This window comes from Euleptes europaea, chromosome 3 (assembly GCF_029931775.1).
Source record: "Euleptes europaea isolate rEulEur1 chromosome 3, rEulEur1.hap1, whole genome shotgun sequence".
Classification (NCBI taxonomy): domain Eukaryota; kingdom Metazoa; phylum Chordata; class Lepidosauria; order Squamata; family Sphaerodactylidae; genus Euleptes; species Euleptes europaea.
In genome coordinates, this window is record NC_079314.1 from 95,399,660 (window position 1) to 95,423,827 (window position 24,168).

Genomic DNA, 24,168 nt, shown 5'->3' on the forward strand with positions numbered 1-24,168 from the left:
TCGATCACTATCAGTTTCGGGCCCTCCTGTTTGGTCTCTCATCAGCCCCGAGGGTTTTTACCAAGGTCCTGGTGATGTTGGTGGCTCACCTGAGAGAGGTAGGGATCCGCGTCTTCCCATATTTAGACGATATCCTGGTGAGCGCTCCTTCAGAACAACTGTCCTTACAGCATACAGAGACCGTCCTCCGGGCTCTAGAACTCCATGGTTTCCTGGTAAACCAGATCAAGAGCACCCTCTCTCCGTCCCAGTTCATCCATCACCTGGGGGTGTTCATAGACACGAACCAGAATGCAGTCTTCCTTCCGCAAGACAAGATTTCCTCCATTGTCAAGTTGACAAGGACAGTGATTCTTTCCAAATCCTCCGGCCTGTCGTCCTTAGTCAGACTGAAGGGGAAAATGGTGGCATGCATAGGGATTGTGCCATGGGCTCGCCTCCATATGAGATACCTGCAATGGTTTCTCAAGCCATTTCAACTGCAGATAACTCAAAAGAGGAACCCACGCCTCACTGTCCCGAGACAAGTGAAGGACAGCTGAAGGTGGTGGATCAGGTCCCACAACCTAGCCAAGGGCCAGAACTATCTCCTGATCTCCACGATCCAGATTTTCACCGATGCCAGCTTGGAAGGCTGGGGGCAATTCTGCGGCAACAAGTAGCACAGGATCATTGGATACTGAAAGAGAGTCACCTCCACATAAATCGGCTGGAGTTACGGGCAATCCAGAAAGCCTTGATAGAGTTTCAGCCAAGAATCGAGAACAGTCACGTCCTACTGAGAATGGACAATGTCTCAGCAAAAGCTTACATAAACAAGCAAGGTGGGTCTCGTTCCTCCTCCCTTCACGCAGAAGCCATAACAATTCTGAATTGGGCAGAGGCTCACTTGGCGTCCATCAGGGCAGAGCACATAAAAGGAGTACTAAATGAGCAGGCAGATTGGCTCAGCCGACAGCAGGTGGACGAGGGGGAGTGGTCCTTAAAGAGAGAGACCTTCCTTCAAATAACAGAGAAATTCGGAAGACGCATCATGGACCTCTTTGCAACAGGTGAAAATCACCAGCTCCCAAGGTTCCTGTCAAGATTTATGCATCCAAGGGCAGAGGGAATAGACGCACTGTTGTCCCCGTGGCCACGGGGTCTCCTTTAGGGGTCTTGGGGTGGAGTCATACTGCAGATGCCCAGCTCGGGGGCTGGCATGTGGCTCCACTCCCAAGTGGTGAAGGAACCACTCAAAGATTTATGCCCTAGTGGAACCACTGGGTTGCCCCCCAACACTTGGGTTGAGGAACACTTCATTGGCCAACAGGGTGGTTGCCCAAGGCCTAGATCTGTGCCCTGTGCCTCGCCAACGCTCCTATCTACTGTAAAATATAAAGCTGTGGCCTTTTTGTTTTCCATATCGTTGTTTTATGATTTATTTCTTGGGTCATTTCCAAGGCGGAACCGCTTGTGCCCCTAGGACTGCAAAACCTAATTCTCTTAGTGCTTAAATCTTTCTCTGTAACAGTGATATGTGCCCATAACTTGTTTGAAAGTCTAACACTGACAATTCAAATTGGCTTCTGCATAAAAACAAATCAATTGCCACTGTAAGAAGTGATAGGTATATATGTTATTTACTAATAGTAGTCTTGGTGTGCTGGAAACAGGAGTATCTTATGTTTTTTATCATTCCAGGTATATTAGCATGTCTGGAGAAACAGACACTTCATGTTTTATTTTGTATTCCAAAGAAGAGAGCATATGTGAGTTGACGATATTTGAAAGCAACCAGTTGTCACACACTTCGTGTTAGAAAACACTGCAGTTGGTTTGCAGGCTCTGTCTAATGTAATCTCCTGTCCCAGCTTTACTGAGATTTTTCTGGTATGAGTATTATCTGGACAAAATTTGGCAAATAAAAGCCCATGCACTGCGATACCTATTCACCCCTTTGTGATAGTGGAGGGAAAGTGGGAGGAGCTCTGTACATGCTGGCCAAGAGATCTCAAATTTGCCATGTCAGAATGCCATTCACCCTTGAGCTGTACCTGCTGAATACTAGGACAGTCCAGGCAGGAATAACTGCCTGGATGAATGAATTGACCTGGTATACAATACCAAGAGTTGATTGGAAGAGATGGTTGAGTTTAGTCCATCTAATCCATGTAGCATCGATATAGGCTTGATACCTGATGAAGTAGAGTCACCATGGTCTTTTGAAATGTCATTTCAATTCCAGTTGTCCTGTCCAGCACAACCCAAGTTTTGAATGTTTTAATGTGGTTACAAGTGATCAGGTTAGGTTTTGAATTCTGTTGATGGGCCACCCATCCTCCTGACTAATTATCTGTCTATCTGAGCATGTGGAGATGGTCTCAGCTTTAGTGTTGAGGGATTTTTGTATCTAAACTGCGGCCATTTTAACCGGTGTGGCTCAACTGTATGGCTACCATAATAGTCATGGAACTACCTTAGAAAATCATAGTCTCCGCATGTACAGCAGGGCACATTATGGGCTTGGTATTATGGGCTGGAAAGATACACAGATGTGGGCAGTAGGTGAGGTAGGATGAAGTGTCCACAGTTAAGCCAAGAGGTAGCCAGAGAGTCAGAATTGGGGGATGACCACAGGATGTAGCAGAACATGGTCAGGCTCAGGCCAGAATTCAGGAATCCACAAGGTGCTTCAAGGCAGAGGCAGAAAATAAGGTCATACAGGTAGAAGTCAAAAGAACCAGAATCAACTGAACTAGCACAGCCTTCACATTACACTCAACTAGCTCTGATGGAAACACCTCCCTCCAAACTCAGTACCATAACTTGTTTTAAATACAAGAAAGAATCCTTTAGAGCGCAATCCTAAACATGTCTACTCAAAAGTCCCATTTTAGTCAGTGGTCTTACTCCCCAGTTAAGTAAGATTTAAGCCTAATTTATTTAAGATATGTATTCGGTATGCGAAGCTGCTTATGAAAATATAAAAATAATCCATAAAATAGAAGCACTGCAACAATAATGATAAACTGTAGCCCAATACATACACAGTTGTCACCACACATTCAAATTCCAAGACCAGTGTCTGTACAAACATTAACCCAATAAAACTTAAATAATCCCAGATTTGCACATCAGTGTCAGAATAGTTCAGTCAAGCCTCCAAATGCCTCCTGAAATAAAATTGCCTTACATAATTTCTTGAACCTAACTGGATACAGTGCCCACCATCCTCTAGCGAGCCATTCCAGAAAATAGAGGCTACCACTGGTAAGGCAGTTGATCTGTTGAAGGCTAGATGTACCTTCTTAAAAGACAGAACTTCTGGCATGAGAAGCTGGGCAAACTTCAACTGATGAGGATGCCTGTACAAGGAGCAGAGATACATTGGATATAAACAGAGACCTTTTCCCTCACCAGTAAGGGGGAAAGTTCCTTGGTCAGAGAATATAGGTGGTGAGTGGGATTTACACAGGCCTCACGAATGTGACTTTAAGACTGCAAAGGAGCAGTGCTGAGGCAGATTGCTTCCTTCAGTAGGAACAATATAAGAGAAAACCAAGCACAACTTTTTCACCAATTGCATTTTGGTTTCTGGCATCTCGATAAGAATATATTGGCTATAAACTAATCAGTTGTGGCCCTTCATTATAAAAAAAAAAGTTTCCCAGTCATTATTATTTTTAAGAAAAGCCAGTCTCACAGTTGTTGTGTTGGTTAATCTATGGAGGATATGCAGCTCCGGCATTTGAATTTCTGTGTTTGTATCTTATTGCGCTTAACTCCTCAGTAAACTAACAAGAAGAGACACTTGGCATCACTTTAAAAAAAAGGTTGCTTTAGATAATACTTGGAATTTCTTTATTAGCTTCTGAGGAGATCATATGGATAATAACACTGACTGCATATGACAAGGAAACCGCTGCGTTCTCCATTACTTGGATACATTCTACTGACAGGACTTGTGCTAACTACCTGGCTTATCACAGAGTTTTTATCCCCTTGAATAATAAAATAATGCATCTGTGAAAGACACAGTCATGGTGCATGAGCAATTACTTTCATGCCTTCAGCACATTCCTTCAAGATCATTTCACTGCATTATCACTTCAAGGCAAGAGAGGGGGGGAAAAGACCTTTATCCTATAATCGTATTTCTGCATGTTACAGATGCACACTCTGTGCGCAGTCTACTAGACAGGGCTGCTGCCTGCCCTTTATTCATTGCAGTGGGTCCTGCTGAAGCCCTGTGAAAGCGAGTAGTGGCCAGGCAATGGTTGTGCTTAGTGCGTGGTCCTTTGTGCTTTTTTGTGCACCTGTGCTTATAAAGCTAATGCATACACACACACACACACACACACACACACACACATTAGCTTTATGTATATTTAAATGCAGCATTTCTTGGCTTGCTATAGTTTAATATGTGTTTAGCACTCAAAGTATGCTGAGTGCTGTACAAAACACAGGAATATCGTCTCTGCCCAGAGGCTTAAAATCTTCTTTTTTAAGACCAAAGATAAAATAAACAGCAACAGGGACTGTTTGAAGAAGTAGTGAACATGTATGGGTATCGGGGGGGGGGGGGTTACTTTTCTATAGTATCTTTTCTAAAGGCTGTTAAAGAGAGGACATTTTGGAGGACATTGATTCATAGGGTCGCCATGAGTCGGAAGCGACTTGACGGCACTTAACACACACACATAGTATCTATAGTATAAAGGGGTCTCTCTCTCTCTCACACACACACACAGTCACACACACACACACACACACACTGTGGTTAACCTTATGCACATGAAAGAATGACACTAATCTGGCAGTTGAAGCCAGTAAGATCCTTTAGGGCTATAGGTATCTCTGTGGGTGTGGTATTAAGAACGTAAGAACATAAGAAAAGCCCTGCTGGATCAGACCAAGGCCCATCAAGTCCAGCAATCTGTTCACACAGTGGCCAACCAGGTGCCTCTAGGAAGCCCACAAACAAATTTGGTCCATATTCATTGTCTGTCTGGTTTTTGCTGCTGTTGTTCTACTGTAGTTCCACTAATGACTTAGTTCCTTTGAATAACTCATTTTCTTAAAGGCCTGGCAAGGAAATAACATCCAGCATGACAGATGCCTTGAATGTTTTGTGATGGGATTTAAACATGGGAAATCTGAGGATTCCCTATAGCTCTGGAAACCAAGCTTGCCCAAAACATTTTGCTGTTCCACACAAGCTGAAAAGTTGCAGAGGATTCTGGGGCCCAGATGACTGATGGTTCCACTTCAATGTTGTTTTTGATCCAGGTGTTTTGCTCCAGAATATCACACAACACTGAACCAAAGATACAGCTGTATACTGAGTCAAAGTATTGATCCAATGAGTTGAGTATTGTCTGTTCTGATTGGCATCCTCTCTTCAAGGTGTCAAGGAAAGTAAAACAATTCCCTGCTTCCTTCCTGCTGTCTTTGCCCAAGAGGTGGAGGGGAATCTCCATGCATAAGAGAGAAATTCTCCCCCCTCCCCCCGCGCTCTCTGTTCCCTCTCCTTTCTTCGGTAGCCACAGGAACAGATGCTGTGCCCTTTATTTCTCTAGCTGTGGCTTGAGGCACATTTTAGGACTAGGTGCATCCATCTTGTGTGTGTGTGTGTGTGTGTGTGTGCATGTACTGTTCCACACACACCCTTTCCCCTGGCCAGCTAATGGTTTGTAGCCCATTCAGGAGTTTCTGGTCTTTTGAATGGATGAGCAGTCAGGCATCCTAGATGAATTATTTGATCACAGCCTGAGATCCTTGAAAGAAGATGTTTATTCACCAAATACAATCTCAATTCACTAGAGCACAAGGAACTGAAAAACTGTATCAAAACACTACAGGGTATTACCGAACTAAGAAAAGACATCTAGCAAGAGATGACAAGAGTTGTATAGTCACTGGTGTTACCTTGGCATTTCTTTCCCTTAAAGAGATGCAAGCCCTTATAAACTTTTGAAAAATAGAGGATGGTCAAGACAGACTTCACTCCCTTTCCTCACTGCTTCCTCAGTCCCTGGCTTGTGAGTGCCTGACAGGGTGTCCAGACCTTGTATCCCTTCCTGTCCCAGCTGGGAGGGTTTCACTTTGCTCTATCATGAAATCTGGAGAGGGTATCGCATGTACTGCTCTGTGTCTTTTCTCCAATCAAATTAAGACGCATGTCCCAAAACATTTATGGCCCAGCTCATCTCCATCCTGCCTACTTGTATCCATAAAGGAAAGTTTTCTCCTCTCATGAGGCAATCTGGGAGTTTTATGGTTCTGTTCCCAGAGAAAGTCTGTTTCCTCATAGATCAAGACCTCCCTGAGTTTTAATCAAGGAGTTTTGCATCTCTTTGTCATAACATTCTTCAGCACTTATAACCCAAATTCCTATAAATGTTTGTGTCAGAGACTGAACCTTGGACCTTCTGGAGATATAAGATATGCACTATCACTAAGCCATCCTTTCCCTTTTGTAAGGGGTTCTGGTGAACAGATCAGCTAAGAGAAAGCTCTGATATGAAGAGCTCCCTGCTCTACCACAAGTTGACTAAGGTAGCCATAGGCAAACCACTCTCTCAGCCTCCCATCTGCAGTATGGGGTTATAATACTGACCTACCTTGAAGGTCTTTTCTAAGGATTACAGCAATATTATGTACGTGAAATTGTAAGTTTTAGGTTGTTGTTTTGGGAAAACATGTTGCATGTTGAAAATCACTTCACTGATGCTCCTAAAATAGCGCTGTCCCAAACAACTACTTGGGTTGCTTATGTATTCGGGCCAGTCCTGCTGGGGATACGTATTGTGTTCTGTATTTCTAGGAGGTAATTGCTGGAGGTAGCAAGGCAGAGTAGGAGATGGAACATTTTTTAAAAAAACCTTCATAATATGGAACAGCTAGATTCTGTCTCTGAAGTGTGGTGGGAAATACATTCCAATTACTACTCACCATGGAGATCTGCATTTGAATAAAGCTGAATCTCCCTAATCCATACAACCACCAAAGCTGCAGTTAAAATAGATTTTCAAGTTTACTAGAGCAAAGATCATCCTCATCCTGCTGCCACACTGGAAATGCTGACAGTTCTGAGTGACATCATACTTGGCTGGCCAGTGGAAGTTAGGAGAGAAAAATCACATTTTCTTGTAGCACACACTACTGGCAGTGCATCTTCATTTAACACTCTCTGAGAACCTTGGTTGCTGCCCATGAGAAATGTGAAGTGGACACTTTGAATCAGCCTAGCTAAAGGTGAGTGAGTCACTCAATGAGGATGGAGGTTTGAAGGGGGGGTGTCATTGTGACCTCTCCTCACACCATCAAAGTGAGCCATCTTTTGAAGGTGACATTTCCAGCTGTGCCTTCTTACCTGTACGGGTTGCGTCATTCTCAGAGAGCGAAGAACCATGTACCCCACTCTGAGCTTATGGGAGGAACAGCAGAATAAAAATGCAATGGATCATTACATCTGGAAACAGGAGATGGCCTACCAAATGAGCCAATTTTGATGGCAAGATAAAAATTAAATCTTACTTTAAAGCTCAGCTTTGGAATTCCAGCCACTTATGCCTATTGAATCTTCAGAATTCCGTCAGAATTGAACCTAAGATTCTCATCATTCTTGCAGTTAGAGCATGGGTTCTCAACAGGGAGGGAATTTCCCCCTGGGGGTGGGGGATTTTAGGGTTCGGGGGGGGGACTGGGACTACTATTCAGCAAAGTGTAATGTCCTGTAGATTATGTATAATCTGTAAAATTGTTGTTTGTTTTTAATGTAATCTGCAACATTCAATAAAGTTTATGACTATCTTGGGAAGGGGGGAATTATATTCTGAATAATGGTGAAAGTGGAGAATGGAGCAAAAAAGTTTGAGAACCACTGAGTTAGAGTATGAATTCAACAGTTTAACCCAGGGGTGGGGAACGTCAAACCCGGGGGCCGTTTAAGGCCCTTGAAATAATTTGGTCCTGGCAGATCTCTAGCTCAGAAGGATCTGAGCTAGAGATCTGGGTCCTGGCCGATCTCTAGCTCAGTAGGATCTAAGACTGGTGATCTGTCCCCTCCCGAGGACAGGAATAGCCTCTATTCAAGGCGGATGTGAGTTTGTTTTGCCGAGAAAAGGAATCTTTTCCCCCCTTGCAGAAGAGTCATTAGCTATGGAGCTGCTAGGACCACCCAAGAATACAGCAGGCTAATTTTTAAGTTGATAATTTTGTATGGCCCACAAATGATATTATAAATATCCAAATGGCCCTTGGCAGAAAATAGGTTCCCCACCCCTGGTTTAACCAGTGCATTACATTGACCTTTTCCCAAGTCCTAGGCCAGTGTCTTTTCTATGCAATATTTCCTTTTTTTTTTTCTTTTGCCAGCATTACTTTTTCCATTAGATCCAGTGTGCAAGCAGAGCTTTTTTGGGGGTGGGGGCATCAAGTCGCTGCCAATTTATGGTAACCCCATAAGGTTTTCAAGGCAAGAGACATTCAGAGGTGGTTCTGCCATTGCCTTCCTCTGCACAGCAACCCTGGTATTCATTGGTGGTCTCTCATCCAAACATTGACCAGGGCTGACCCTGCTTAGCAACTGAGATCTGATGACATCAGGCTAGCCTGGGCTATGCATGTCAGGGCAAAGCCAAAGCTTACCCACTGAAAAAAGTGGCTGGTGACATGGGATGCTGGAGCCCTGTTGTCACACAGGGCTTAACCCCTTTTTAGGACAAGCCAGCTCTAATTCTGCTGGACTTGATACATCCTCTCTGTGGTCACGGCCACTATCGTAGCCTTCCTCCCTCCCCCCATTGTCTCACTGTTAATGATGATGTATGAATAAGTAAAGGAGACAGCTTCATTTTCATAAGAAAAGCTTGTGCATGAAGGAGCGAAGAGTGAAAGGAGAGCACTTAATCATAACTGTAGGACCAGAGCAGAAAACAGTGACAAAGCTTTTGTTGTTAGTCACGGTGTTTTACTACAATAACTCTTAAGAAGGAGAGACCGGCAGAGCAGAATGCTGAGCCAGCCGTTGAAATGCATTGTGGTCACTGCTGTGTTCTCATCTAACAAAGAATCACGATGTTTGCTTTGTCTTCCCAAAGGGATTCGTTCTCTTTCTCCAGGGGTGTTGGAGATTAGAGAAGCTAATTCTTCACTTCAGGCGATCTAGCTTCCAGATGCCTGCACAGTAAGAGGTGAAATGAGTTTGGTGAAGTGGCCAGTGGAGAATTGATCAGAACAGAGCCGAACCCACGCAAAGGGCTTGGCATTGTGATTTCTTTCCAGGAGAGCTCCAAGAGAATACTCTTTGTCAGAACCATGTGTAAATGGTTGAGGCTAGGAGTCTATAAAAAAACCCAGATAAACTAGCTAGGAGGTTTTGATAAACATCAAATTGTGGCATAGTGGTTAAGAGCAGTGGTTCGGTGCAGTGGAGTCTAATCTGGAGAACTGGGTTTGATTTCCCACTCCTCCACATGAGCAGCGGATGCTAATCTGGTGAACTGGATTTGTTTCCCCACTCCTCCACATGAAGCCAGTTGGGTGACTTTGGGCTAGTCACAGCTCTCTTAGAGCTCTCTTAGCCCCACCTACCTCACAGGGTGTCTGTTGTGGGGAGGGGAAGAGAAGCTGATTGTAAGCCAGTTTGATTCTTCCTTAAGTGGTAGAGAAAATCAGCATATAAAAACCAACTCTTCTTCTTTTTCAGCCTGGACCAGGCTGACCCAGACAGCAGTGCAATGCACTAAATATTGCAGACCTTCTATGGTAGATCAAGTCCTGTTTCTCATCGAAGTAACATTCGATGCAGATATAGTTTGTCAGCAAGAAAGCATCACAATGTATTGGGGAAGCCAATTAGCAAATAACTAACATGAGTTATTTATTTTCCAAACCAACCAAGCCCATCAAGCTGCAGTGGATGAGTACAAATCCCCCAGGCCAGATTATATGCACCTGAGAGCGCTCAAAGAACTTTCTAGAGAGCTTGCAGAGCCTTTGGCCTCTTGGAGGATGGGAGAGTCTGACCTCTGTATCAGGGAAGATACTAAAGCAGATTTTAAAGGGGTCAATCTGTAAGCATCTGGAGGTGAACTTGGTGATCCAGGGAAGTTAGCATGGATTTGTCCCCAACAGGTCCTGCCAGAACAACCTCGTTTCCTTCTTTGATCAAGTGATGAGATTACTGGATCGTGGGAACAATGTTGATGTTGTTTCCCCTATTTCAGTAAAGCTTTTGACAGGGTCCTACATGATGTTCTGATGGGTAAACTGGAAGACTGCGGACTGGACTCTAGGATAGTTAGGTAGATAAGCATAGGATAGGACTCGCAATAATGGGTTTAAATTATGGGCAGAAAGGTACCGGCTGGATATTAGGAAAACTTTTTTATAGTAGCAGTAGTTCAGCAGTGGAATGGGTTGCCTAGAGAGGTGGTGAGCTCCCCTTCACTGACAGTCTTCAAGCAGTGGCTGGATGACCACTTGTCAAGGATAGTTTAGATTGGTCCTGCATTGAGCAGGAGGTTGGATTAAATGGCCTGTATGGCCCCTTCCAACTCTAAGATTCCATGATTCTACAGAATATGTGCCCTGACCTGGATGGCCCAGGCTAGCCTGATCTCGTGAGATCTCAGAAGCTAAGCAGGGTCAGCCCTGGTTAGTATTTGGATGGGAGACCACCAAGGAAGTCCAGGGTTGCTGTGCAGAGGAAGGCACCGGCAAACCACCTTTGTTAGTCTCTTGCCTTGAAAACCCCATAAGGGGTTGCCATAAGTTGACTGCAACTTGACGGCACTTTACATACACACACAGAGAATATGTATCCATATCTTCCCTTTTCCAAAAGGGAAGCAAGAGGTTGATAACAGTTATGGCTGAGGTTCTGCACTAGAGCGGCATGTCTGTCGAACACCAGGGGGTGATATCATGTGACAGACGCACCTCTTCTGAAAATGGAATGGTGTCGCCAACTTAGAGGCTAGGCCACAAAGTGAAATTAACTGGCCAGCAACATAACAGAAGTGTGGTCTCTGCCAGCTTTAGCATGTACACATAGTACCCTCCCAATGGTGCTAAAAAAACCTTCACTAAATAGAAGCCTTTTTTGTTTTAGTAAGAGAATCTTTAACAAGAAGTAAGTAGCCAAACAGAGCTCTTTGGGCTCAAACTGTGTTGTCTGGATGACTGTTTTTCTTCTCAAGATCCCCAGAAGTCAACCCATTTTCTCCCTTTCAAATTATTACTTACCTGTGTCTGAGAGTAGAAATTGGCTGACCTTATGATAGATACAGAAGAAGAGAGGAAGTAGAACACAAACCAATGTATGCAAAGATATATTTTCATTCCAATCTCTGAGTCCTCTATGGCTGGGAACACTAGCTGAAGGATTCCAGTAATATGGGTGTGTATTCTTGACTACATGGCTCTGGCTGTCTACATGAGAAAATAAATTTGTTAACTGGCAACAAGATGTATGCGTTACCTATCATGAATTGGTTTCTAGGCTGACTCCTGTAACTTGAGTTGGGGACAATATAATGAAAACAGACTGGTGGTCAGCAAAAACATTCAGTACCAGCTTCTTGCAAACGGCATTCTTCCACTTTCTTCTGACGTGAGATGTATCTTCCTAGTTAGAATTTCTAGATCACTATGAAATGCAACAAGTCATATAGCATCAGCCAGTTCTTATCATGTATACTATTTTGTTCCATCTCAGTCATGCCATAGCATTGTCAACCCATGTCAGTTAGTATTTCATTCTGTCTTGATTTACTTTACATGGTCTATAATAAAGTGTGTACACATCTGTTTATAAAGGGGGGGGGAGGACATGAGGCTTCCAATACTGAAACAATAAGAATGACATTTCTACACCTTCTCAGGATGGATGCTTTTATCTAATAGTAGGCTTCTACTACACCCTATACAATTGCTTGTCAATTTTCTATCTCTTCCTATACGCACACGCAACATATATTTTCCCCAAGGGCTAATAGTTCTTTGAATTATAAGAATACAAAAGAATGTATAAAATATGTGTTCTAAAAATGATATCAAAGAACAGCCTATGTTAGAATGATGAGATTCAAAATAATATCATATAAGTGTTTTGTCATGCTAAGATTGTAAGTTGCGGGAGACCCCAAGCAGAAGAGTAGGCGGAACATTGTGTACATGGCCCATAGTTTGGTGGTATTCAGGCAGATATAAATCCACATGTCTACACCATAGCAACTCCAGATAAACAGATGGATAGCAAGGCTAGGAAACGCCCCTGTCCAAGACCAGGAAGAAGAGCACTACCTGTTAGGAGAGTAGACAGTAGAGAACTTGATAGCCAAGAATGTGACAAATCTAAAAGAGGAAACTTCACATGTTCATTATGCAACAAGGCAGTCACAGGGGCATATTGATTATTCTGTCAAACTATTGACAGGATTCTCAAGCATAGGTTTAAGAAATAACTTCTGTCCATTTCACAAAGTAATCACAACATGTCTGTTAAGCAGGCAGTTAAACCATTTGGTACGGTTTCCAGTTATAAACCGAATAAAGAAAGTGACAGAAATGTTGAGCATCGATATGCCAAACTGGCACAGGAAACTAGTAATTGCAGTGGTCTAGCAAATATGATCCACATACAGAGGTGATCATTTCAGAGGGTAGCCATGTCGGTCTGCAGTAAAACACTTAGATTCGAGTCCAGTAGCTCCTTAGGGAACAACGAGAATTTCAGGGTATAAGAGTCAAAGCTCCCTCAGGGTATAAGAGTCAAAGCTTTCAAGAGTCAAAGCTTTCTCAAATGCTTATACCCTGAAACTCTTGTTGGTCTGGAGAAAAAGCTCTGCCTGCACACTGGATCCAAAGGAAAAAGCAAAGCTGGACCAATTACCTTTCAGTTTGTGGCAAAAGAAAAAAAGGAAATATTGCATAGAAAAAAATGGATAGCAGCCATACTGTGTATTCTTAGGAAATAAAAACAATGTTAAGATGTAGTTAAAGGAGGACTCATGGTGCCAAACTATACAATGAACTGTAACTTTTTTGTTTGTTTATTACATTTATGTCTCACTGTTCCTCCAAAGGGTTCAGAACACGGGACTCCTAAGCACCTGCCTGTCCAGACAGTTTATAGGGCCAGACTTGTTTGGCTATAGGGGTCCAACTGTATCACTAGAGTTGCCAGGTCCCTTTTCACCACCAATGGGAGGTTTTTGGGATGGAGCCTGAGGAGGGCCGGGTTTGGGGAGGGGAGGGACTTCTGTGCCATAGAGTCCAATTGCCAAAGCAGCCCTTTTCTCCAGGGAACCAATCTCTATCAGCTGGAGATCAGTTGTAATAGTAGGAGATCTCCAGCTACTACCTGGAGGTTGGCAGCCCTATGTATCACACTGCCTCAAAGCACAATTATGCAGCAAGATTGGTGCTTTTTAATAGATTGAGCTGACCTTGAAGATCAAAAAGTACACTATGGTTTAGAACAATCTTTCATAAACTTCCTGTTTAATGTATCATGTTGTGGGGCGGGGGGGAGAAAAGAAAGCTATAGTTCAATTAAAGATAAAATATTAATCCCACACTTATTAAGAGTCTGGGATGTTTATAAAAATTAATTAAGTCCAGGCGTTTCATCACTGTTGCCAATTATTTACCATGCTGAGTTTAAGACAGCAAAATCAATGGGAGGCTTCTTTTGGGGAACAACATAACCTAGCAAGTCTGTGAGACATTATAATAAAGAACCGTATGATTCCACTCTCTGAAATAATGGAGCAAGCAGAGGGAACCTTCCTAACTTCAATATTTACAAATTAAATCTTTTATTTGTATTAAATTGGTAAATAACTCCCCCCAAAAAAGGAAATTAGAACAGCAATCACCAACAGTGGTTTTTGAAAGACCTATAAAATCTATGTCAGTGTTATCTAAGTGCTATACATTATTTCCCAGTTAAAAAGATATGGAGGGCAAAAGAAAACTGATATGGAAAAGAAAATTAAAGGGAGCTGTTGCTTCAAAGTTTTAATCATTTAATTATGTAAAAGCGAGTTTTGTGAAATCTGTGATATTTTTGTTGGCCCCTTTAAAAACAAATCCAAAAACAAAAGTTATGCAAGAGCTTTTATTAGCATCAATCACACGTTGGTTTTATTTGTAAGCTTTAAGTTCTCTAAAGCTCTACATAAGGCCGAATGTTCTTAAAACCTGGAAGAAAAAGATATTTCAGGCTGTTATGGAGAAGCCCTACTGCTTAGGTTTGGATCTAAACTATCACTTCCACGGGTACAAAGACTTTGCCACCAGTGGGGGGTTTTTGGGGCGGAGCCTGAGGAGGGTTTGGGGAGGGGAAGAGACTTCAGTGCCATGGAGGCCAGTTGCCAAAGTGGCCATTTTCTCCAAGTGAACTGAACTCCATTGGCTGGAGATCAGTTGTAATAGCAGATCTCCAGCTAGTGCATGGAGGTTGGCAACCCTACCCTGCATGCACCCTTGTGCTTCCTTTCATATAAGCAAATGATTACCATTCACTCCTATGAGAAAACAAGGAAGCACTGCACTTAAGAACACCATTGTGGTGAGACCTCAACCTAAAGAAGGGCGGAGTGGCCTTCACTGAGAAAAAGTCCTGCAATGGATGGCACAAGGCATGTGCACTTCAATAATGTTTGTGTTAATTTCAGGGAGGATGTGATCTTCTTTATCCCAAGGTTTCCAGGCTTTCATTGCTGTTTCAGGATTTTTTTTTCTTATCCCCAAAATGTTTGACTGTTTTCCCAATTCCTTGCCCCCATTTCTGCCCCACCCAGAGGTTGCAGGAGAAGGGATGGAGGGGGAGAGAGAGAGAGTATGCTGGCCCCACCAATCAGCTGTTAGTCGGTGTCTCCCATCCTTTTAAATTTTAAAGGGATAAGAAGCCCTGCCTAACAGATGATGCCACCTAAAAGCTGATGGTGCAGACATAGGCTTGGGCTACTAGCCTGGACAGAGGTTTGGTCTACTAACTCTTGAAAATAATGGGCTCATTATTTCCTGTGGGCTGTAGAGCAGCCATGTCTACCCAGTGGAAATAGTGGGGGAAACAGCCAATAGGTGGGGGGTAACTTATCTGGCATTGGATGATGGCAGGTGGTCGGTTGGGCGGGTGTGGGCTCCTGTCACATTGGTAGGTTGGTTTGTATACCTCTGGGAGGCTTGGCTGAACAGCCAGGCCTCCTGGGAGTACAGGAACTCGCTGGTGGATCTGGCAAGCATTGTGGGAGTGCAGGAGCTCACTGGCTGATTGGGCAGGGCAGCGAAACCTCAGAGTCCAGGAACCTACCCACCAGCCCAGCTGACCACCAGCCATTTTCCAATGCTGGCCCTTTCCCTGACTATCAGCGGTTAGCCAAATAACAGTATTCCCTTTCTATAGCCTGAAGAAAATAATGGCCTCCCATCTACCTATCAGCTGCTAGGTGGGGCTTCTAATCCCTTCAAAATTTAAAGGGACAGAAACACCAACTAACAGCTGTTTGACGGGCCAGTTTCCTCTCCCTCCCTCCCTCCCCACTCTTATATCTCCCCAGTCCTCCCAAATTTCCAGGATTGATGTTACTCCCAGAATTTCAGAAGTGTTTGGGGGTTATTTCAAATACCCCAAGCTGACCAGAAATAGCTAATTTTGTTTTTAAGACCCTCCTAGGTATATCCAAATAAAAGCCTTAAGTTGGCACCTTCTGGGGCTCTTGCACTATACAGTCCCCTCCCTCTCTGACATAATGGGGGCTCCCTTTGGTCTCGTGCTAGCAATATCACCATGAAGCGCTGGGCTGTGGTGAAATGGATTGTGGGGAGGGGGTGTTGTGCACCAGGAAACAAGGGCTTTCTCACCTTACACTATGCTGGGGGTCAGAATGCTTCAAGCTCGGCATGGTATTGTTTTACCAAGGGAGGCTGCAGAGACCTTGAACCAGTTCCTGGAGGCAGCTTGGGTGAGGATGCAGGTTAATAAACTGAAGCTTAATCCTGGCAAGACAGAAGTGCTACTTGTAAGCAGAAGGGCTTTCCCGGGATTTAAGGTGTTTCTAGTTGTAAATGGTGTCATGCTCCCTAAGAAGGAACGGGTCTGTAGCTCGGGGGTGCTTCTGGACCCAGGCGTACTGCTGGACAAACGGGTGGCTACCGTGGCCAGGAATGCTTTTTACCAGCTTTTTCTGATTTGCCAGCTAGGGCCTTTCCTCGGCAGAAAAGATCTGGCCACTATGATCCATGCTCTGGAAACATCTAGATTAGACTAGTACAATGTACTGTATGTGGGGCTGCCCTTAAAAAGTGATCAGGAACTTCAGTTGATACAGAATGCAGTAGCCAGGATGCTGACTGGCGTGGGTCATAAGGGCCATATCACTCCAGTATTGGCTCCTCTACCCAGCCTCCCAATCTGCTTCTGGGCACAATTTCAAGGTGCTGTTGTTGACCTTTAAAGCCGTATACATTTTGGGACGAACGTATCTTAAGGCCTACCTACTCCTACAAACCTATCTGACCACTATAATCATCTGAAGCCCTGCTTTAGGTGTCCTTGCCTTCTGAGGTTAGACGGGGGGCATGCCAAGAGAGGGCCTTCTTGGTCATGCCACCAAAATTATGGAACTCCCTCCCTAGGGATATTTGTCTATCCTGTTCTATCACCATCTTCTGCCAGCAGATGAAGTTTTTTGTTTCATCTGGCATTTCTTCAATAACTCCTCCTTCCTTCTCTATTTTAAGTGCTGTCTCTGTGGTTTTACATGTGTATTTTAGCTTTGGTTAGAATTGTTTTTGTAATCTGTTTTTATAATGCTCGGTTTTAATTGTTGAGCAGCCTTGGAGGTCCTGAATGAGCAGAAATTTGGAATGAAAATAAATAACATGGCATCGGTGGAACAGGGTGGGCAGAGAAAATTATGTGCCTTTTAAGATTTAGTTGGTGTCCCCAAAGGTTCATCCCGGTTGTTCTGGTTAATCTGATACCATTCTCAATTTAATGAGACGACTATTCTCCATGATAAGGGAATTGAAGAAGTGAAGACAGACCAGCTGTTCTCTGTTTTTCTTGTGCCACTCTGACATTTGTGTGTGCCTACTGTCTGCCTTTTGTAAAAGAGTCTGCTTGGTTTCTGTTTTCTAGGCCAACAAGTTCTTGGCTTGGTAGAGAATCAGAGTGACTGGTACCTGGGAAACCTCTGGAAGAACCACCGCCCCTGGCCAGCTCTCGGAAGAGGCTACAACACAGGTAGGCCACATAGCTTCGTGGAGCTAATTGTAATATTTCGGTCTGTCTTTCTGTCTTTCTTTCAGAACTCAAGGCAGTTTGTGATATTAATAAAATACATAAAATAGATTACATAAACACACATAAAACCGAAATTTAAAATCACAGTTTAGGACTGCTTTCATTAAATGCCATCCTAAATAAAACCATCTTCAGCTGCCTTCTAAGGCTTGAAAGAGACAGGGCCAGGCACAGCTCCCTAGGGCGGTTGTTCCATAATAATGGGACTGCCACTGAAAAGGCCCTTTTTCATGTACCCACCAAACAGACTTCTTTGAATGATGGGACAGTCAGGAAGGCGTCTCCCAGAGTCCTTAATTCTGGGGCAGAAGCAAATGGAAGAAGATGGTCCTTTAGATACCCCAATCCCAAGCCATGTAGGGTTTTAAAGATCAAAACAACACCTTGAATTGGGCTTGGGAGTGGATCAGTAGCCAGTGTAATTGCCTGTAATATCGGGGTCACATGCTCCTGATAGTTGGCCCCAACTAACAGTCTAGCAGCACTAGCTGCAGCTTCCAGACTCTCTTCAAGAGTAGCCCCAAGTAGAGTACATTGCAATAGTTCAGTGTCAATGGATCACTGTGGCTACATCTGACTGTTCTGGGAATGGACACAGCTACCACACCAGCTGAAGCTGGGCAAAAGCTCTCTGGACCATCGCAGCCACCTGGTTTTCTCAGGTGACTGCTGTGTTGAGTTGTACTCCCAAGCTGCAAACCTGGTTTTTCAAGGGGAGTATCACCCCAGGGGAGGTCTGAAGTCCCTGGTCTGCCTGTCTACTTACCCAGAAAACCTCTGTGTTATTGGGATTAAGTTTCCGCTTGTTCACCCTCGTCCAGCTCATCACTGACACCCAAGCACTCAAAATTTCTTTGTGATAGCAGATGCCTGTCATTTTAAAATAAGGATGTGGGAATGCCCATGGGACCTGTCAGCAAGAAGCCGATCGGGCAGTGCTGAGGGAGCAAGATACCTTCTTGCTTCAGCTCCTGCTACTACCTGGGGCAAGCTAAAGAAAGAAAGATTTGTGGGGTTTTTTGCTCAGGTTGACTGTTCAAATTTGCATGCACCCCCTAGAGGGCAGGAAGGTGTACTACAACTGTGATACAAAGTTGGAAAAATACTGACAATCCAGAAAACTGTATTTATATATAATATGAAGGACAAGGGAAATCGGTTGCACTTTCTACCTACTGGATTCTGTATTTATTCCATAAAACATATTCAAAATGTCTTAGCTAATCAATTTCATTACATTTTGGATGTTTGGATTCCCACTCCCCTCCCCGTTCCCCCTCCTTCAGTTACTGGGAAAATGCTGGACAAAAATTCTTGACGTGTCTGTTGAACACTTCAGGGTTTAGGTTTGAAGATTCCAGTTGAAATTGTTGACCACATTTTGCTGGAAAAAAAATTCCCCTATCAATACATTCATAGTTCTGAATAGCATACTAGTATGAGGCTTAGAAAATACGTTATTTCGGCCCTAAATTAAATCGGTTGCATCATTAAATCTGTTCGGCCCTAAATTAAATCTGTTGTGTCCCCTCTTCCTTCTGCAAAACAAAGAGGGGATTCCCTTCTGTTTGATACCAGCTTGTTGCTCAGCCCCTACTACAGAGATGTCAAAAGAGCTCTTTGCAGAGGCTACGCAACAGCTCTGCAGCCAACCTTTTCCTGGAGACTGGCCACATCTTGATCGTTCCTCATGCCTTTTGGAATCACCATGAGGGCATTTTGCTTGGGCTGATAGCCTTTCTAATCTGGCAGGGCAGTAGCAGTCTAGAGTATATTAGTTTTATTTTGCCTTTTACAGTTCTGTTTTTTTCAAATTTAGTTTCCGTCAGAATGGAGCAAGCTAGGCTTTCTGAGAAATTGCAGAGCCCTTGCCGTCACCAGCCGCTTTCCCCCATTCAACCACCTAGGTCATTTCTGAAGCATATATAGGTCCAGCAAGTAACACTCTCCAGAGACCAAAGTCAAAGTTTGGAAGGCATAATTCTTTCAGTAAAGCAATAGGGTCATAATTGCCCATATAATATACAAAAAAACCTGGCTGTCAAATTTCCTTCCCCAAACCCGGGGGGAGGGGGTTGTATATTGTCTGTGGATTTATTATATCGAGAGGGACATGCATTTCCTGCTGATTTGTCTGTGAAGTGTGAGCAGGCATGCCAGGTGCATAAAGAACTCACACGCATATGCATCTAAATCAACTCTGTCTCATGCTTTATGTGGTAGGGTAGTGACTTACGTTCCATCTGCACCTGTAATAAAAGGGGCGAACAGATGGGGAAGGATTCGTTTTGAAAAAGATGTTTTCCTTTTCGATGATGACGTGCTAGCAACCTGTTCTTTATTGTAACACAGATTTTGCTGCAAAGAAATCCTTGGGTCTGCATGAAAAAAGGTTAATGGATGGGAAATGACTTCAGCAAGCCACTGTTGTTATGTCTGTTGCAGGCTTTATGTGGCTGTGGAAGGGCTAGAGGTATCAGGGTCTTCCCTCTTCATAATTTGCAAGCGCATCATTCATCTTAGATCAGAATTCAGAAACATAAGTAGTGTGTTCCTGACTTTACAGGTCGTTACGGTGTTCCAAAGATGTAAGGCAACGAGTGACACGCGACCCTTTAATGTGTCATATTTACTGCGTGTTTTCACAGGATAAATATGGTGAAATGGCTTTACTATTATGCCACAGTGATTTCTTACAGAGGAAGAAGGGAGGATTCTCCATGACTTAATTTCCCAATCTTGATAATTTTTTGGGGACACAGGTGGAAAACAACTCCCCATGATCCCAGTTTGGCATCCCAACCTTCCAGAGTTTTTCCTCCCATCTCGTAAAGGCAGCATGTCGTTTGGGATCAGTTTCTTACATCCTGGAATGTAATTAAACCATGCGAGCCTCTTGGATATCCACGTTAAGCAATAATTGTGAACACATACACATGGAGCTGCCTCATAATGAGTCAGATCCTTGGTCTGTCCAGGTCAGTATTGTCTACTCTGGCTGGCAAGTGGCTCTCCAAGGTTTTAGGTCAAAGTATTTCACAACACTTACTTCCAGCCTGTTTTACCTGGAGATGCTGGGGATTGAGCTTGAATACTTCTGCATGCAAAGCAGAAGTCACTGAACCATATCCTCTCCCCTTAAATGAAATGGTGAGTTGAGGAACCTTGTATGTCTAGACATTTCCAGCAAAAGGAGGACTTTGTTAGGAATGTGGCAAAGGATGCAAATTGCTAGCATTATCTTGTTTCATACCCGCTTGTGCCAGGATTGTGTAGGTTAATTAGTTGGAGGGTGGGTTAGTTGGAGTATAAGGATTGGACTTCCATTGACTATATCATAAATAAAGGCAAAATGTCCCCAGTAAAATGTTCAACAACTGAATGTGTGTGTATGTATGTGTGTGTGTGTAAAGCTCCATCAAATCACAGCTGACTTATGGCGACCCCAGCAAGAGGCTTTCAAGACAAGTGAAAAGCAGAGAACATAAGAAAGGCCATGCTAGATCAGACCAAGGTCCATCAGGTTCAGCAGTCTGTTTACCCAGTGACCAACCAGGTGCCTCTAGGAAGCCCACAAACAAGACAACTGCAGCAGCATTGTCCTGCCTGTGTTCCACAGCACCTAATATAATAGGCACGCTCCTTTGATCCTGGAGAGAATAGGTATGCATCATGACTAGTATCCATTTTTACTAGTAGCCATGAATAGCCCTCTCCTCCATGAGCATGTCCACTCCCCTCTTAAAGCCTTCCAAGTTGGCAGCCATCACCACATCCTGGGGCAGGGAGTTCCACAATTTAACTATGAGTTGTGTGAAGAAATACTTCCTTTTATCTGTTTTGAATCCCTCACCTTCCAGCTTCAGCAGATGACCCTGCATTCTAGTATTATGAGAGAGGGAGAAAAGCATCTCCCAGTCCACTCTCTCCATACCATTCATAATTTTATAGACCTCTATCATGTCTCCCCTTAACCACCTTCTTTCCAAGCTAAACTTTCCTACGCATTTTAACCCCTCCTCATAGATCATTTGCTCTAGCCCCCTGAACAATTTGGTTGCTCTTTTCTGCACCTTCTCAAGCTCTGCAATATCCTTTTTGAGGTGTGGTGACCAGAACTGTACCCAGTATTCCAAGTGTGATCTCACCATAGATTTGTACAAGGGCAGTATGATGGCAGCAGTTTTATTCTCTATTACGTGTCTAATTATGACCAGCATGGAATTTGCCTTTTTCACAGCAGCTGCACACTGGGTTGATGTCTTCATCAAGTTATCCACTACCACCCCAAGATCCCTTTCTTAATCGGTCGCTGCCTCACAGATCCCATCAGTGTATATGTGAAGTTGGGATTTTTTGCCCCAATATGCATCACTTTATACTTGCCCACATTGAATCACATTTGCCATTTTAATGCCCATTCCTCCAGTTTGAAGAGATCTTTTTGGAGCTCTTCACAGTCCATTTTTGTTTTAACCACCCTAAATAATTTGGTATCATCTGCAAACTTGGCCACCTCGCTGTTCACCCCCAACTCCAGGTCATTGATGAACAGGTTGAAAAGCACCAGTCCCAACACAGATCTCTAAGCGACCCTACTGCTCGCATCCATCTACTGTGGGAACTGATCATTGATTCCTACTCTCTGCTTCCTATTTTTCAGCTATCTCTCAATCCATAAGATTGTCCTCTTATCCCATGACTGTGAAGTTTGCTTAGCAGACTTTGGTGGGGGACTTTATCAAAAGCCTTTTGGAAATCCAAATACACAATGTCCACAGGCTCATTACTGTCCACATGCTTATTGACACTTTCAAGTAACTCTAATAGGTTAGTGAGACAGGACCTACCCTTACAGAAGCCATGTTGGGTTTTGCTCAGCAGGCCTTTCCCTTCCATATGCTTGACAATTCTATCTTTAATAATGCTTTCCATCAATTTACCTGGAACAGACATTAAGCTAACTAGCCTGTAATTTCCTGGGTCCCCCTGGAACCTTTTTTATAAATGGGTGTTACATTGGCCATTCTCCAGTCCTCTGGTACAGAGGCTGATCTTAGGGACTGTTACATATCATTGTTAGAAGTTCAGCAATTTACCATTTGAGTTCTTAAAGAACTCTAGAATGAATACCATCTGGTCCCTGTGACATAGGTCATTTGCCAGTACCTTCCTCTTCGCAGAATCTTCGTTGGTGGTCTCCCATCCAAGTACCAGCCCTGCTTAGCTTCCAAGATCTAAGGAGATCAGGCTATAACATGCCGCCTTCCCTCCCACGGCTGTCTATAGGATGAGGATGATGGATTCACCTTCCCACTTCTATACTGATCTGCATCCAATAGTCTTCTTCCTATGGGTGAAGAGCAGGCAGGCATTCTCCTCAGCTACCCCCATGATATGCTGTTTACAGATAAGCATATTCATCTGTTAGATAAACTCCCAGAACAATATCAGCAGAATACCTTTTATGAGGACCAAACCAAACGTTATGAGATAATGAGCAACATTTCATTTTCCTGAGAACTCTTCATCAGGGAGGGTGTTAAGTACAAAAGGGGTGATGCTTCAGGTCATGATGGAAAAGATCTGCCTTCAGTTTGTGGAAGTCTTAAAGTGGAGAGCAGGAGATGTCACAAACTTAATTAGATGCTAGGTGCAAAACATTTCAAGTTGCACCAAATGTAACTGGCACAAAGAAGCAAAAATGGCCATTTATCTTTGATGATATAAAAGCTGGTTATAATTCAGATCTCTATTACACCTGGCTTTTATATTTTCGAAGAGAAGTCACCGTGTTTTCTTCTTTGTGCCAGCAGTCCTTGGTGCAACTTGAAATGTTTTTACCTAGTACCACCTTAATTAATTAGATCTCCAGCGCTTCCTGCACTACAATTTAAGAATTCTCCAAGCTGCAGACATGGTTTTTTTTTTCCCAGTCATGTCCTGAAATATATTTTATTTTTCACCCAACCCCCATTTTTTTGTTTGTGCATTGAACATCCAACCTGATGAAGTGTTTTTTTGGGCAGAGTGGAGGTTTCAAAAGTGTATATGTTACTTTTGTGTCACACAGGTTAGTCAATGAAAGGCATTGCACTGCTTTTGTCCAATGAAATGTATAACACAGAGGCTGCTTTTGTGCAATGTTCTCTTTTGGGAGAAGTAGATGCCCATTCTGATTGAGCCCCTAAGCACACAGGGTTCCCCACTAAGTGCTTGCATCACACATTATATGTACTTGCATAAGTTATGTGCATAGGGTTGCCAACCAGCTGTGAGGGTTCCCAACCTCCCTGTGCAAACTCCATAAAATCACTTGCTCAGACGGTCATGCAGAAACAAGGAACTTTATTGGAAGCTTCAGGTTAGTATAGGCCTTACAATGGCAAAGTTGCAAGTGCTAGCAATTTCACAAAGACAGAATTATAACCCCTACAGGGAAGCAGATGTCAAAAGCATGTTATGGGAATCTACGAGATAATTGTGCATGGTACAGGAACATCAAAGACCTCAGGAAGCTCGTTATTACTATCTACACACCAAGGCCATAGCTGGTGGGAGGGAGTCGGAGAGAGCAAGGGAGGAGGATGGTGGGAAGAGACATTCCAACCTGGGGCCTGTTGGACGCAGCGCCTGAACCAAGGAAAGGCAAAAGGCCTGGACTGCTTTTATGAGTCCAGGGGGGGTGGGGGAGCACACAAAGCAAAAGCTTACAGACCCTTACACCAGCCAGGTAGTGAGTGGTTGGAGATCTCCCACTATTACAACTGATCTCCAGGTGATAGAGATCAGTTCACCTGGAGAAAATGGCCACTGTCATGGGTTAGCCTGCTGAGACTTTCTCAGATGAAGAGGAAATA

The 24,168-nt window shown here is 43.6% G+C and overlaps 1 protein-coding gene across 2 annotated transcripts in view; it reads left to right on the plus strand.

Annotated features, from left to right (window-relative positions):
- Nucleotides 1-24,168, plus strand: part of LARGE1 (LARGE xylosyl- and glucuronyltransferase 1) — a 307,843-nt gene that overhangs the window by 178,698 nt on the left and 104,977 nt on the right. For both annotated transcript variants that reach the window (XM_056845910.1, XM_056845911.1), the window contains exon 6: nt 17,144-17,248. In XM_056845910.1, coding sequence (XP_056701888.1) covers nt 17,144-17,248 — 105 coding nt within the window. The remainder of the gene's footprint in view (nt 1-17,143; nt 17,249-24,168) is intronic.